Source organism: Myxine glutinosa, chromosome 7 (assembly GCF_964187855.1).
Source record: "Myxine glutinosa chromosome 7, kmMyxGlut1.1, whole genome shotgun sequence".
NCBI lineage: Eukaryota > Metazoa > Chordata > Myxini > Myxiniformes > Myxinidae > Myxine > Myxine glutinosa.
This window is the reverse complement of record NC_136267.1, coordinates 113,199,290-113,212,964: the sequence shown is the minus strand read 5'-3', so window position 1 is coordinate 113,212,964 and position 13,675 is coordinate 113,199,290. Positions and strand designations below refer to the sequence as shown.

The 13,675-nt window shown below is 45.7% G+C and overlaps 1 protein-coding gene across 1 annotated transcript in view; it reads right to left on the bottom strand.

Annotated features, from left to right (window-relative positions):
• LOC137430822 (uncharacterized) overlaps positions 1-13,675 on the bottom strand; it is a 73,490-nt gene that overhangs the window by 24,133 nt on the left and 35,682 nt on the right. Inside the window, exons 9-10 of the mRNA XM_078782720.1 lie at positions 12,924-13,050; positions 2,747-2,887 (exon numbers count right to left, since the gene is read on the bottom strand). Coding sequence (XP_078638846.1) covers positions 2,747-2,887; positions 12,924-13,050 — 268 coding nt within the window. The remainder of the gene's footprint in view (positions 1-2,746; positions 2,888-12,923; positions 13,051-13,675) is intronic.

The window sequence follows — 13,675 nt, the reverse complement described above, 5'->3', positions numbered from 1 at the left end:
GTGCAGCTGAACAGCGCAGCAATTGCTGCCATAGCCTTGTGTTGTAACTTTGCTGCACCTGTGCAGCACTCTGCTGCCACAAACACTTTGCTGCACTATACACTTATGGACCACAGGTTTTGTGGCCTTACACCTCTGCTGTGTAGCACTTTGCTGCAAATTCACCTTGCATCTTTGGACCACTTGTTTTGAGTGGCATTAATGTCACGCAGTCGGACCACATAGGGTTCGCCCTGCTGGCAGAATAAAAGGAACACGTTTGTTGTGTATTTTTATTATGGTGTGCTAGGGACAAGAAGATTTGGAAGTTTATTTAGCCCCGAAGAGCAGGAATGGCCTGTATGCCGGTCCGGGGGCTTGCTGGTTTGATATACGCACACAGAAGATGCAAGAAGCAAGAAGCAAGAAGAACGCAGCAAAAATGTGACTTTTGAGTGTGTTTTTGTGCTTTGCTGTGCTTTCTCTCCCCTCCAATCTTCTTTTCAAAAAGGACAGGTCCTGGGTCATAGAACTGTAAATAAGGAGTAGGTTTTGTTCTTGTATATAAAACTGCTGCCCACCGGCTATATGTTTAGTTTGGAACAATTCCGCAATTCGGTTAATGGTGGGCGTGATTCTGTTTGAGTAGCTACTCAACGCAGTAGGTGGGACATATTTAGTGTTTTAAAACTGTCGCATACACGGGTTAGAGTAAATGTTAGGGGGAACCACATCTATATGTCACATGTAACAGTAAAAGTTAGTTCCCAGATCTTTCTCAAAACCGGTCGTTCCAATTTTTGTAGGTTCGACTCGGGGACGAGTCTGACGAGGGAGAGGGGTAGTGTTGCGGTTTTCAGTTTTGTACAGTCAGTATAATTAAGGTTAAAATTCCCCCTCATAGTTAGTCACACAAGCAACATGTAGCCTGGCGATAGTGTAGTTATCTCTTAGTATTTGTGAGCTTAGTCCTTTTCCTATGTTAGTTCTGCGTTGAGTAGAGTCAGGAGAATAGGTCCTACTTCTACTGACCATCCAGCCTCCCTAGCCTCATGCCCCTTTGTGCTGACTTTGGTTCATTTTGGGCGAATTAACACGAGGAAGGTCTAGGAGGGTCGGGCGGAGCCGAATGAGGGCGGCAGAAGAGCTGGCGTTAAGCACGAGCCGCCAATCAAGGCTCAGAGGTTGTGGTGGCAGCACTGCGTCTTAGGGTGTAGTTGGAAGGTTTGAGAGGGTTCAAGAAGGTTCGGGGCGTATCTATATAACCCATCGTGCAAAGCCCCCAGGAGGACTCGCGCGAGAAGGACTAGCCTGGGAGGACTGGTTGAACAAAGGACTAGCGCGGGAGGACTCGTTGAACAGAGGACTGAGCATCAGAGGACTCGCGCGCACTGAACAACCAGGTGGAATAGTTGACGAGCAGGAGTTGAGAGCGTCAAAGAAATTTGGGAGATACGCGGGTGAAGAAAGACGTGCATGAACCGGAATACGCGTGGTTATAAAGTGACGCTCAGTTGAGCTGGAGGCCGAGCCGCGTACAGTGCATTAAGTCACGTGAGTGATAACGGCTGTGTAACCGCCAGCCGCGCTGAGAGACGCGTATTTGCCGTTCTACCTCATCAGCTGCTTTGTGCGGGAGACGCACTACGAGGTTCCTTCCACTGCCTCCTGCCATCTTCGCGGGACGTGCTGGGACCGTGGAGAGCCGAACGGGGCCATTCCTGGACGACCACGTCGACGCGTTTGGCTGGAACATCAACCCATCTGCAATTCCCTGTGTGAGTGTGACGGGCCCGAGTCTGGGAAGTACGATAAGACTGACTAAGTGCTGCTCTGTGTCTCTGCGTCCTGATCATTGTACATATGTGTGGGAATAATAATTAAACCCGTGTTCTTCCTTTTCCATTCGATCGTCCTCATGATTTCCTCATTGAATAAGCGTGGTATGAATAAAACCGCTCGAATTGGCTTCCACTACTAAGACTGCACGGACAACGTGGTACTCAATCCGCTCGGCGTATGCAAATCACACGTGGCTCGTGCGAGGCTTGCTTCCTCGCTTCCGTGGCGGCGCAGGGATTTAGGTACAAGCGAGACTTGGTCCCGAAACCCTAACTTGCGTTTTGCCCGGAAGAGGCGTTTCAAGTCTTTCGGTTCCGTCAAGCCCAGAAAGGACAAGGGGATTAATCCCCCCTTGGTAAGGGGAAGAAGGGCAGCGGAGAACCATAACAATATGTTCTATGTGCGGTTCGGGTGCTGGTGTTGGCTTAGCAGTTAAGGTGCTGGCTTGGGATCCTAAGATCCTGGGTTTTCGAACCCAGGATCTTAGGATCCCAAGCCAGCACCTTCAATCCCGGTCTATCGCTGAATTAATGCCATGGGGGTTGACTCAGCCTGTCATCCTTCAATGTCGGCAAATTGAGTACCAGTTCACTGGTAATTCCCTGTGTGCCGCAAGAGGCGACTAACAGGGTTGGTGGCAGGAAGGGCATCCGGCTGTAAAACATTGTTTAAAAAAGGGGACCATGGTGCCTGAAAAAGGCCAACCCCCTGCTCTGCGGGGAAAAATGGCCTCTGAAGGTGGTCCTACTATGTGTTAGCTCTTACATGAGCCTCGACTTAGTATACAAAAAAGAATAATGTTTCAGATATAAATCATTAAGAAATGGTGCTTTCTTTTGAGCAGTATTTTATGGGGCACACAAATTAAAATTTACAACATTTTTGAAAACATTTGCCAAAAACCTATTGGTGGTGGAGCACCTACCTTCAGCAGTCTGGCAAGTCAGTAGCATGGTGTTCCGTTTGAGGGTAAACAACTCAACACTATGCTGCAAAATACCCTCAAAGAGGAGTTTCTGCTTTTCTCCATCAATGCCATCACAATGAATCAGAATATCGTTTTCACCTGTGAATGAAGACAATATAAATTCACCATAAACTCATTGATTTGACACATGATCTTGCTCATAAGCAGAGTGAAATATCGTGTACATTATACTAGCTTTTGTATCGAAGAAAGTGAAAAAAAATTGTAAAAAAGCTAAACATTTCTGGGTGTCGAGCAACTGGCAAGAGATAAGCGGATGAATATGCATCCAAGTTCAACTCATCAAAATTACCAACCAGCAAACCCAGAACCAAACTCTTGTCTGGCACTAATATAACGTGAGGTGCAGTATCACATCATTTGCACGGAGCAGCAAATATAGAACTATAAATAATCTCAAAATGCCATCCTAAAGTTTCCGCTTTGTACTTAAACTAAACTTGATGAAAACGACAGTGAAAAAAATTTTGTACATTTTATTTTTACACACTCCCACCCGCAACCTCCGCTCTGCTGGTACCAACCTCCTGACCCCCTCCATCCGGACCAAATTCAGATCCTGGGGGGACAGGGCCTTCTCCATCGCTGCTCCCACCCTCTGGAACTCACTACCTCACACCATCAGAGACTCCTCCTCACTCACCACATTCAAAACATCACTAAAGACCCACCTGTTCAACACTGCATTCAACATTCAACCCACAGCATTTAACCCCTGACTATATCTTCTCCTTCTCCCTCCTTTTGCTTTAAATATTTCCCGATTGATTCTTGTCTTTTTGCAATTGTTGTTTTCATGTATTGTTATGCATTATGTTTGCCACTCTGTCAAAGCGCCTTTGGGCTTCTGGAAAAGCGCTATACAAAATAAATGAATTATTATTCATTTGTTTTCTCCCTATTCTCATAATAAAGTTTTGTTAAAGATTTGATGGCAAAACCTCAATTGGTTTAAAAAAGGTTATGGCCTGCACAATCTCACTGATGCTCAATTTGTAAGTAAATGAATAAAGAAACACAAACGATGAAAAAAAAAAATGGGGCGTTTCACACTTGACACACTCTGGCGGGGCTAATTAGGGCTATTTATAGTCACTATCCTCTTGCCCTTTGACATTTTGACCCATTTTTTTCATCATTTTTATTATTTTATCCATATTCTCATAATAAAGGTTTAAAAAAAAAATTATGACAAAAGTTCAAATGGTAAAAAAAAGTTATGGCCTCGACACACACACACACCACACACACCACACACACCACACACACAATTGCAAACCTCGTCTCCCGCTGTGTGGGGGGAGGGAGGAAGGGTTAATAATAATTGTTAAGTGTGCTAAGATGTACAGGAGTCAGACAGGGATGCATGCTGTCTCCACTTGCAATGGACTGGGTATTAATGAGGACTACAGAACATGCCAGATGTGGCACAGACTGGTCTCAGGGTGACCATCTGGAGGAACTCAGCATTGCAAATGATGTCTGTTTGCTATCTGTCACCAAGGGAAGTTCACAAGAGAGAGTAAATAGGCTCCAGGAGTATTACCTCCAAGTCGGACTGAAAATCAACACGAACAACATGGAGTGTGAGATTACTTGCAGCAGACAACAATCATGATGTCATGTGCAATGACTTGGGCACATGAGATGTCGACAAGATTATGAATCGAGGGTCTATGTTCATTGTAACAGGAAGGGTTTGGGGGAGTAGGTATACTCAGATGTTCGGTACTCAGACCTGGTCGAATACAGTGGAGAAGGAGCTGAGGGACCTAGAAACCACCTGGACTGCAATCGGTCAGTGGGCCCAAGACAGACAAAAGTGGTGCAAGTTCCTCAAGAGACTCCATATGTTGTCAGGCTTGGATAGGGATCTTAAGCAAGTGAGCAAGTACTTGAGGGGTGTCAAGGATTTCTGTTTTATATTGTTGTTGACATGGCTGCCGATTCAATCCCGCTCTAATATTCGCAAAAGGAATGACTTGTAGGCAGATCTCAAGTTTTCACAACAACAGGCACTAGTTTGGCTGGCTTGCCAATTAGCTGTGCCAAGGCCAACTGAAGTTGAGGTTTTTTTTAACTTCGGAACTTAGAGGTTAGCCCATTTATGTACTGTGGGCCAAAGTGGTCTCCAGAAACTCAAACTAAGGCTTGTGTGAAAATATCCCCCATGAAAATGGACTGGCTTAGCAGTCCACGATGGGATTTAAAATTTTTTTGGGTTTTCTTGAACAATGGGTGAACATGATTTTGTCTTCACTGTATTCATTTTTATTTCTATTCACCAAATTTAACTCTTCCACAACGATTTTCGATATTAAAACAATGTCATCTGTGAACTGTAGGTGGTTTAGTCTTCCTCTGCTGACATTTATTGCTTTATTTTCCCAATTCAGCTGATGGAACACTCTTCCTCGGCCTGCAGTCAACAATTTGTGAGAGAATGATTTGGCTTGTCTGAAATATCTTATAAAATTGATATTGCCACGATTCTGGTGCAGTTTGAAGATTACGATACGACCATGATAGGCTTCAATATAAATTGTAAATGATATTGTTATGTCAGGGAGTGGGGGGGGGGGGGGGGTGTGGGGGGGGAGGGATAGAGGAATATCTAGAGCCAGGTAGGTCTGAGTCGGTCGGTGCTCGATTGTCGTGAGAGGGAATCTACCTGTAATAAGTTCTATGTGTAGCCCGGATGTCGGTGAAAGTCGTAGTGGATGTGGAAAGTGTGCAGTGGAGTGCAGGGATTATGGATAAAATTCCTTTGTTTGTCATTCTCTCTGTCGCCAATCCAGTGTCCATTATGGCAAAGCACTCGTATAGACACTGAGATGGGTCCCTTAGTGCACACATTAATTAAATCCCCTCCCTTACAAAAAGATTTTGGAAGAAAAGACAGGAGCGCAGATCGGGGCACCGCCGCATGGGGCCGCAGCCAACCACACCACCAGCTGGCCTAGCTACGAGCATCGGGCAGGGCAGGCTATAGCCACGCCCAGGGAACGTGTGATTTGTTGAGGTGGAAGGCACAAACATTCGGCCAATCAGGGCAGAAGGCGCCAAACGACCATTTAGAAACAGGTCGCTAGTTGGAGGACAAGCACGAGTGACGTGAAAAGGTGGGAAAGATCGCAAAGATGAGAGGGACGGATTGGTAACGCGCCAGAATTGACGTCAGACCACGGGTTGACAAAACGTCACGCTCGCAGGCATTTTAGTCAGTTTGTGCTGGTCTGTTCGTTCTGAGTTCTTCGTTGGAGGCTCTTCGTCCTGGGTCTGTGCTTGTGCTTCACGCGTTGGTGATCGGCTTCACTGGTTCTTCTTCCCTGCGTTCCTCCCTGGTGGTCGTTGGCATCTTCCCTGAACCTTCGTGGTGCTTTTGGTTCTTCGTGGTGCTTTTGGTGCTTTGGTGCTTGGAGCAAGGCTGGTGCTGGGAGAGAGGCTCGGTGCTGTGAGCGAACGGGACCTCGTGTGCGACCGACGAGGGGCGAGCAGACGAGGCCGCTGAGCGGGTGGCTCAGGGCCGAGCAGAGCGTGGGCGAGGCGGACGGAGGCTTCTTCGTGCCAGCATCGGAGCCGGACATAGCCGCATTGGACGATGGACACACCATACAGACAGATAAGATGCACCACATCTCACACAAATACACGACGATTCTTTTATTTAATTCATCTCCTTTGTCCTGTTGTCAAGTCTGGTGTGGGGACGTCCCTATTTAGGACATTTATTTACCGGCGCGTTATTTTCCTGTCCCACTAATAATTGCAAATAAACCCTTGTATTATTTTCTTTCATTCCAAAATCCTGTGTCAGTTTTGAGTTCATTTCCTCCAGGATCGGAGCTGCCGTCGGATCGCTACAGGTACGCACTTGCCGTTTCTTCCTCTTCATTCTTCCGCCCGTGCTTTTATAGTCGAATCCGTAATTGATCGTCGCATCAAGTAAAGCCGTTCGGTCATCCACGGCCCTACGGTATTAACCGAGGGTTTCACCTGACAATATTGTTACAACAAATTTTGTAGTTTTTTTTTCTTTCTTTTTTTTCTTCTTTGTTTGTATACAGAATGGAGGCTCGTGAAAGAGCTAATATTTATTTCACAAACAAATCAAACAGACAAACAAAATATATCAAAAGAGGGAGCGGTAGACAAGATGGGGAGAGAGGGGGAAGCACACAAACACAACATTTGAGAGCAGGGACATCTGGAGATGTGTGGGAGGGAGAGGGCTTGGGGGGAGGACGCGTGGGAAGGGGGCGGGGGGGGGGGGCAGAAGTATAAAACACAAGGACACGAAGGACTTCCATGACAGAAGTTGGTATTTCAAAAAAGTGGATTTTGGGTGAAATTAGCGGGGGTAGAAAATATCAAGGTTTTGGATGGGGGAAGAAAAGAGATGGTGGTGAACAGCTGTTTTAAAGACCTGGAGGGAGGAGTGGGTTGCGGAGGATGCCCAGTCGGCGACTGGCTTTGGAGGCCAGCTTGGAAATGTGGTTTTGCCAGGAAAGATCATGGCAGATAATGAGACCCAAAAGCTTGAGTAACAGAACTTATTGGAGAGGATTGTTGAGAAGGTAGATGGGAGGGTTGTCCAGGCGGTCTTTTCGGAGAGACATAGAAAATGTTTTTGATCATGTTTTTGATTTGAAAAATAATTTTCCCAACACTGCATGGCATGAGTTTCTGTGGTTATTTCACTGTGATTATTCTGTGGTTATTCACCCCATACTTCCTTGTTTAAAAGTGGGATTGAAGAGAGTGAGGGAGTTTGTTCCAGAGGCGGGAGAAAAGAGGAATGGAGGAGTGAAGGTGAGCAGAGAGTCTTGATTTTGGCAGTTTAACCATAAGAGGGTTGCAGGCAGATCTTGTGCGACCTGTAGGAATATTTGGGGGACAGAGCCCAGAGAGAGCTGGGGGGGCCAGGGCGGAGAGGAGTCGGTAGAAGACGGAAAGACCACCAACCTGCCTGCGGTGAGTGAGTGAAAGGCCCTTGGAGTTAGCTTCATAACGGGAGATTCCAATGATTCTGAACGCTTTGGATTCAACAGCGTGAAGACGAGCTAGGTGTGAGGCAGGAGCACCAGCCCAGAGTGGAGAGCAGTATTCCATTGAGCTGCGGATGAAAGCCTTGTATGTGGTGAGGAGCTCAGGTGCGCCAAGGAAGGACTTCGCACGACGGAGGATCCCCAGTCAGCGACTGGCTTTGGAGGCCAGATTTGAAATGTGGTTTTCCCAGGAAAGATCATGGCAGATAGTGAGACCCAAAAGCTTGAGTGACAGAACTTCTTGGAGAGGATTATTCAGAAAGTGGATGGGAGGGTTGTCCACTCGGTCTTTTCGGAGAGACATCGTGAGAGTGTGAGATTTGTCAGGATTGAAAGACATGTTCCACTTGTTTGCCCAATCTGTGATTTTGTCCAGGTCTGCAGAGAGTGAGGAGGCTGCAGACTGCCGATCTGAGGGATGAGGAATGGAGCGACAGAGAGTAGAGTCATCAGCAAAGAGATAGAGAGGATTTTCAAGAGAGTCAGAGAGATCATTGATGAAGACCAGAAAAAGCACAGGGCCCAGAACACTGCCTTGGGGAACTCCAGCCTGAACAGGAAGACGAGATGAGAGAAACCCATTCAGGGCCACATGTTGACTACGACTAGAGAGGAAGTCCGCCATCCATGCGTGGAGATTTCCATTGATACCAAAGGAGCAGAGTTTGGTGAGCAGAGCGGGGTGCCAGACCGTATCGAAGGCACGTGATATGTCAAGGGAACAGCTCTAATTTCCTGCTTGGCATTGAGGACCTCCATCCATTGTTGAGAAAGCAGAAGCAGCATGTCCAGAGTAGAGTGACCAGGTCTGAAACCAAATTGATGATCAGAGATCAAGCCATTGGAGAAGAGGAAAGATTTCATATCCGAAGCAATGATGGATTCCATGACTTTGCTGATAATTGGGAGAAGGCTGATTGGTCTGTAGTTGCTAGGATCTGTTTTTGCACCTTTTTGTGCAAAGTGGTGATGTTGGCTGATTTCCAAGCAGATGACAGATGACCTTGAGCAAAAGAGAGGGTGAAGAGAACAGAGAGAGGGAGTGAAAGAGCGGAAGAACAGCATTTTAGGAACCGTGGGCTGATGCCGTCAGATCCAGTTGCAGATCAGAGTCGAGGGTTGGCAGAAACTTTTCCACCTTGTCAGGAGGAAAGGACACAGAGTCGAGGAGCAGCTGGGTACGACTGGGTATGGTGGGTACAGAGAGGGATGGGTTTGGGACACAATATTTAGAGGCAAACACAGAGTTGAGGCATTCAGCTTTTTCACGTGCGGAGTCAGCCATGTAGCCGTTTGAGGTGGGGGAGGGGATGGAGGGGGGAACAAACACCAGATTTGACCAAACGCCACCAGGATTTGGAAGAGGGAGACAGATAAGAGAGTTCGGTCTTGAGAACGGAGAGATATTGTTTCCTGGCTCTCCTGAGAGTGGACACACACTTGTTTCGGGCTTTGGTAAAGGAAATGAGATTTCCTTCCATTGGATTTGCTTTCCCGGAGACGAAGGCAAGTTGTTTCTGGGCAACAGCCTCACCACAAGATTCCGTGTACCATGGACAGGAGGAAGGGTATGACAACTGAAGACGAGATGGGATAAATCTGTGCATGAGAGAGAGCAATTTACTTTGGAAGAATTCCCAGGATGAGTTGATGTCAGAGGCGGTAGAGGTGGGAGACGAGTCCAGATGATTGATGGCTGCTTGAAGACCGTGCCAGTTGGCCTGAGTGAAATGCCAGACTCGTCGACGCTGAGGAGGCTCTCTGCGAATGGTCAGAGAGATGTCCACTTTAACAAGCACATGATTAGATGAGCCGATTGGAGCAGAAGAAGAGCAGCAGACATTTTCAGGGAAGTTAGTCATAACCAAGTCCAGAAGAGAAGATGCTCCATTTACTGAGATCCAGGTCGGGAAATTGACAGATTGTGTCAGTCCCAGTGAGTCGCAGATGTCCATTGCTGAGGAGTCATGGCTGGTGAGAGAGGTACCCACACCCAGCCAACTGGCATGGTGACAATTGAAATGACCACATATGAGGAAGAGAGAGTTGGGATGGGTAGATAGAAGTTGGTCCATATTATCAGACAGCGAGATGTAGATGGAGTCATCACAGTTTGGTGGACGGTACAACACACATATGAACAAAAGGTGGGAGCGAAGGGGAAGCCGTAGCCAAAGGTATTCCTGGGGGTGAGGTGGAGAGAGGGCAGTGCAGGGCGAGTGAGGAAGAGAGTTTTTTTTAATAAAGATAGCAACCCCACCTCCAGGACGAGGCTCAGGTCTATCATACCGGAGGAGGGAGTAACCTGGGAAAGATACCAAGGAATCAGAGACATCATGAAGGAGGAAAGTTTCTGTTAAGCAGATCACGTCTGGTTTGTCAGAAGCAACCTGTATGGAGAGATCAGTTAAGTTTGAGCGAAGGCCCTGGATGTTTGAGGTCCATACCGTTAATGAAGACGAAGGGGGAGCATCGGATACAGAACAGGGGGGGGGGGGTGGCGGGGGTAGGGTAAGATGTGGAAGAGGAGGAAGAGGTAGGGAGAGCTGTTGAAGGTGTGTCAGAGATTACAGAATAGCTTGGAGAAAGGGAAGAATGGGGCGGACAAAAGGTTTGATGGTGATTGGGTGAGGCACAGTGAGGTGTTATTTGAGGAGGGGGAAGAGTGAGGCAGAAGGTTGAGGGAGAAGAAGGTGAAAGTTGGAAGGGGGAAGAAGCGGGGAGGACGCTTTGAGGAGGAGGGGTGAGAGGGGAGTCTAAGAGGGGAGGAGTGAGGGAGAGTCTCGGAGGGGAGGAGTGTGGGGTGAGTTTAGGAGGGAAGGGGCAGGGGGGAGATTTGAAAGGGATGGGTGATGGGGAAGATTTGGGGGGAGGGGCAAGGGGGAAGATTTGAAAGAGATGGGTGATGGGGAAGATTTGGAGGGAAGGGGTGAGATTCGATTTTGAAAAGTGTACGATTAATGGGAAACGAACATTTATTGCAAAATGAGTTTCTTGAGACATTCGAGTCAAAAATACGTTTAAGGACGCTGAAGGATGGGTGGAGTTCTGGAGAGTTTAGGGAATGAATGAAAGATGCACTGTAAGAGATGGAATTTTTTTTTGGAATGAATAGATTTGGTGAGCAAGTCGAAAGCATCCTTTTATAGAAGAAGAAGAAAAAGGTGTTATAGAATATGACAAAATAAAGTTCTTCAGGGGACAGATGAAACATTTTTTAACAACGTGATCACATGATCACGAACAACGTGGTCGAAGAACGAACGAACAAATAAGAACGAACAAACGGATAAGAACAGAGAAGGAAAATATTTTTTTTGGTTTTTTTTTTGAGATTTTAAAACAAGGAAGTATGGGGTGAAAAGACCGTGAAAAACAGAGACCGAAAGTAATTTGCAGCGCGATCGAAGAACCGCTGAGACCAAAAAAAAGCCTCAAGCCAAGGGCTGACACGGTAGCCTACTAGTACTACAAAAGGTCTCAGAATACACGATACGAAAAAAACGACGATTCTGTACACAGGTATGAAAAACCAACACCGAGAAACCTATTAAAGTCACCCCAATAGGTACATACACCGAAAGAAAGATACAGATTCGACAAAAACACAATTGTGAAAAATTACTTAACTTCGAAAGCGTGCGCGCGGGGACAGCTTGGAAGAGACGTGACGACCAATCTTGTCCATCAATGGGCAAATCTTTCCTGGGAAAACCACATTCCAAGCTGGCCTCCAAAGCCAGTCGCCGACTGGGCATCCTCCGCAACCCACTCCTCCCTCCAGGTCTTTAAAACAGCTGTTCACCACCATCTCTTATCTTCCCCCATCCAAAACATTGATCTTTTCTTCCCCCTTTAATTCACCCCAGATCCACTTTTTTGAAATACCAACTTCTTTCCTGGAAGTCCTAGCAGTGTCCATGTGTCCAACTATTAGTGTCCAACTAAACTATTAAACTATTAGTATTAACTAGCAGTGTCCAACTATTATGAAAAAAAAGTGCCAGAGTGGTTATGCGGTTAGCTTGAAACCAGCAGATGAAGGTTCAATTCCTTTCTTTTTAAATAATTTTAAGATATGATGGGTTTTCAAATGTATGGAAAGTGGGAGGTGTTCCGTATATTCATTCAGGGTTGTATAAAGGTAAGCTCAAGGTGTTTGGTTCTCGTTTTGAAGAGAAAGCCTCTCAGATAATAAATATTAAAATAATTGTTGCTGCAAATGAAATTATAGACCCAATAGAAGATAAAACATTTCATGTTGAGTAAGCATCTGGGTAGTCAGAGTATCGACGAGGTATTCCTGCTAACCCTAAGAAATGTTGTGGGAGGAAAGTGAGATTTACCCCCGTAAATATAACTCAGAAGTGAATTTTATCCCAGGTTTTGTTAATTGAGTATCCGGAGAAGAGAGGAAATCAGTGTATGTTCTTTGCTGTTGTACTTGTGTGCTTCCCTCTCTCTCTCCCCATCTTGTCTCCCGCTCCCTTTATCTTATGTTTTGTGTGTCCGTTTTTTTTGTGATTAATGTTAGCTCTTACATGAGCCTCGATCTTGTCTACAAAAAGAAACTAGAGGTTCCAGGGAACCTGAACTCGACTGGGTCAAGTCATGTCATCGGTCATGACGAGGTCATTTTTCGGACATCGTCAAAACCCGTAATATATGTGTTGAGGTTTGTTACATACTGTCTACACACCAAGTTTCAGCCTTGTAGCTACATTAGGAAGTTCCAGATTGACAAAAATTGATTTTTCAATATGGCCGCCCTGCCACGCCCATTTTTGGCCGTGCAACGCCCAAATGCAATCCCAAACTAGTTTATGTCTTAAAGATGCTGCATAACAAGTTTCATCAAATTTCATCAATATTTGTGACTTTTAGAGGATAGACGTCGAATTGTTTACAGACGACAGACAGACAGACAGACAGACAGACAGACAGACGGACGGACGACGGACACTGGGTGTCGACAAAAACTCAGCTGGACATAGTCCAGTTGAGTTAAAAAGAAAAAAAAGCTTGAGAGAATGAATGAGGGTGAAGTGATGGGAAGAATTGCTCACCCTTTTTTGTAGAGGGCTCGTCTCGCTCTTCAGACAAAGCAAAATGTTCCGCAGTGAAGTTACTCTCTTCTAAATCGAGTGAGTGAATTGACGCTGACTTCATGATATTGGCACTGTCGTCTTCCTTCTACAAAGTAAACATTTCCTCAATGATTATGTCAGTTTTCAAATGGGATAAAATGAATTTCATTCAAAACAGTTAATTTTATTTTTTAACAAACGTCCAATGAGTTTTCACCACGTTCTGATCTGATCTGTCACATGACAATGAAAATATTTGCGGTGCCAAGTTAGTGTTTTCTTTGGACTCTATGGACCAGTTATGGCAAATTTTGGCATTGCGACCAAAGTGCTGGTGACAATCACCCCGAATTATCAAAAATGCCCATGGAATATTTAAATGCTGGTATAGCCAAAGAAACTGTTAAAACTGAACTAGCTGGTTATTTTCCCAGTGCGATATGTGATTATAAAAAAGCTTTCTTGGCGCTGCCATTCTTATGGGCGGACAATCAGGACAACTGCAGCTGAACACATTTTCAAGATGAATGTAAACAATTCTTGCTTTAAAAAATGAGCGACAGTAATATATTTGGATGAATGATTACCGATTGATGGAGTCTTTTCTTACAACCAAAATCATGCATTTTGTGGCTTCGCCAGGAAGAAAATATGGAGGGAAGGAAAAACAAATATTTATGAAAGTTTTGCAAACGAAAACATGAAACCTGTTTAAATTTATGTACATTTAA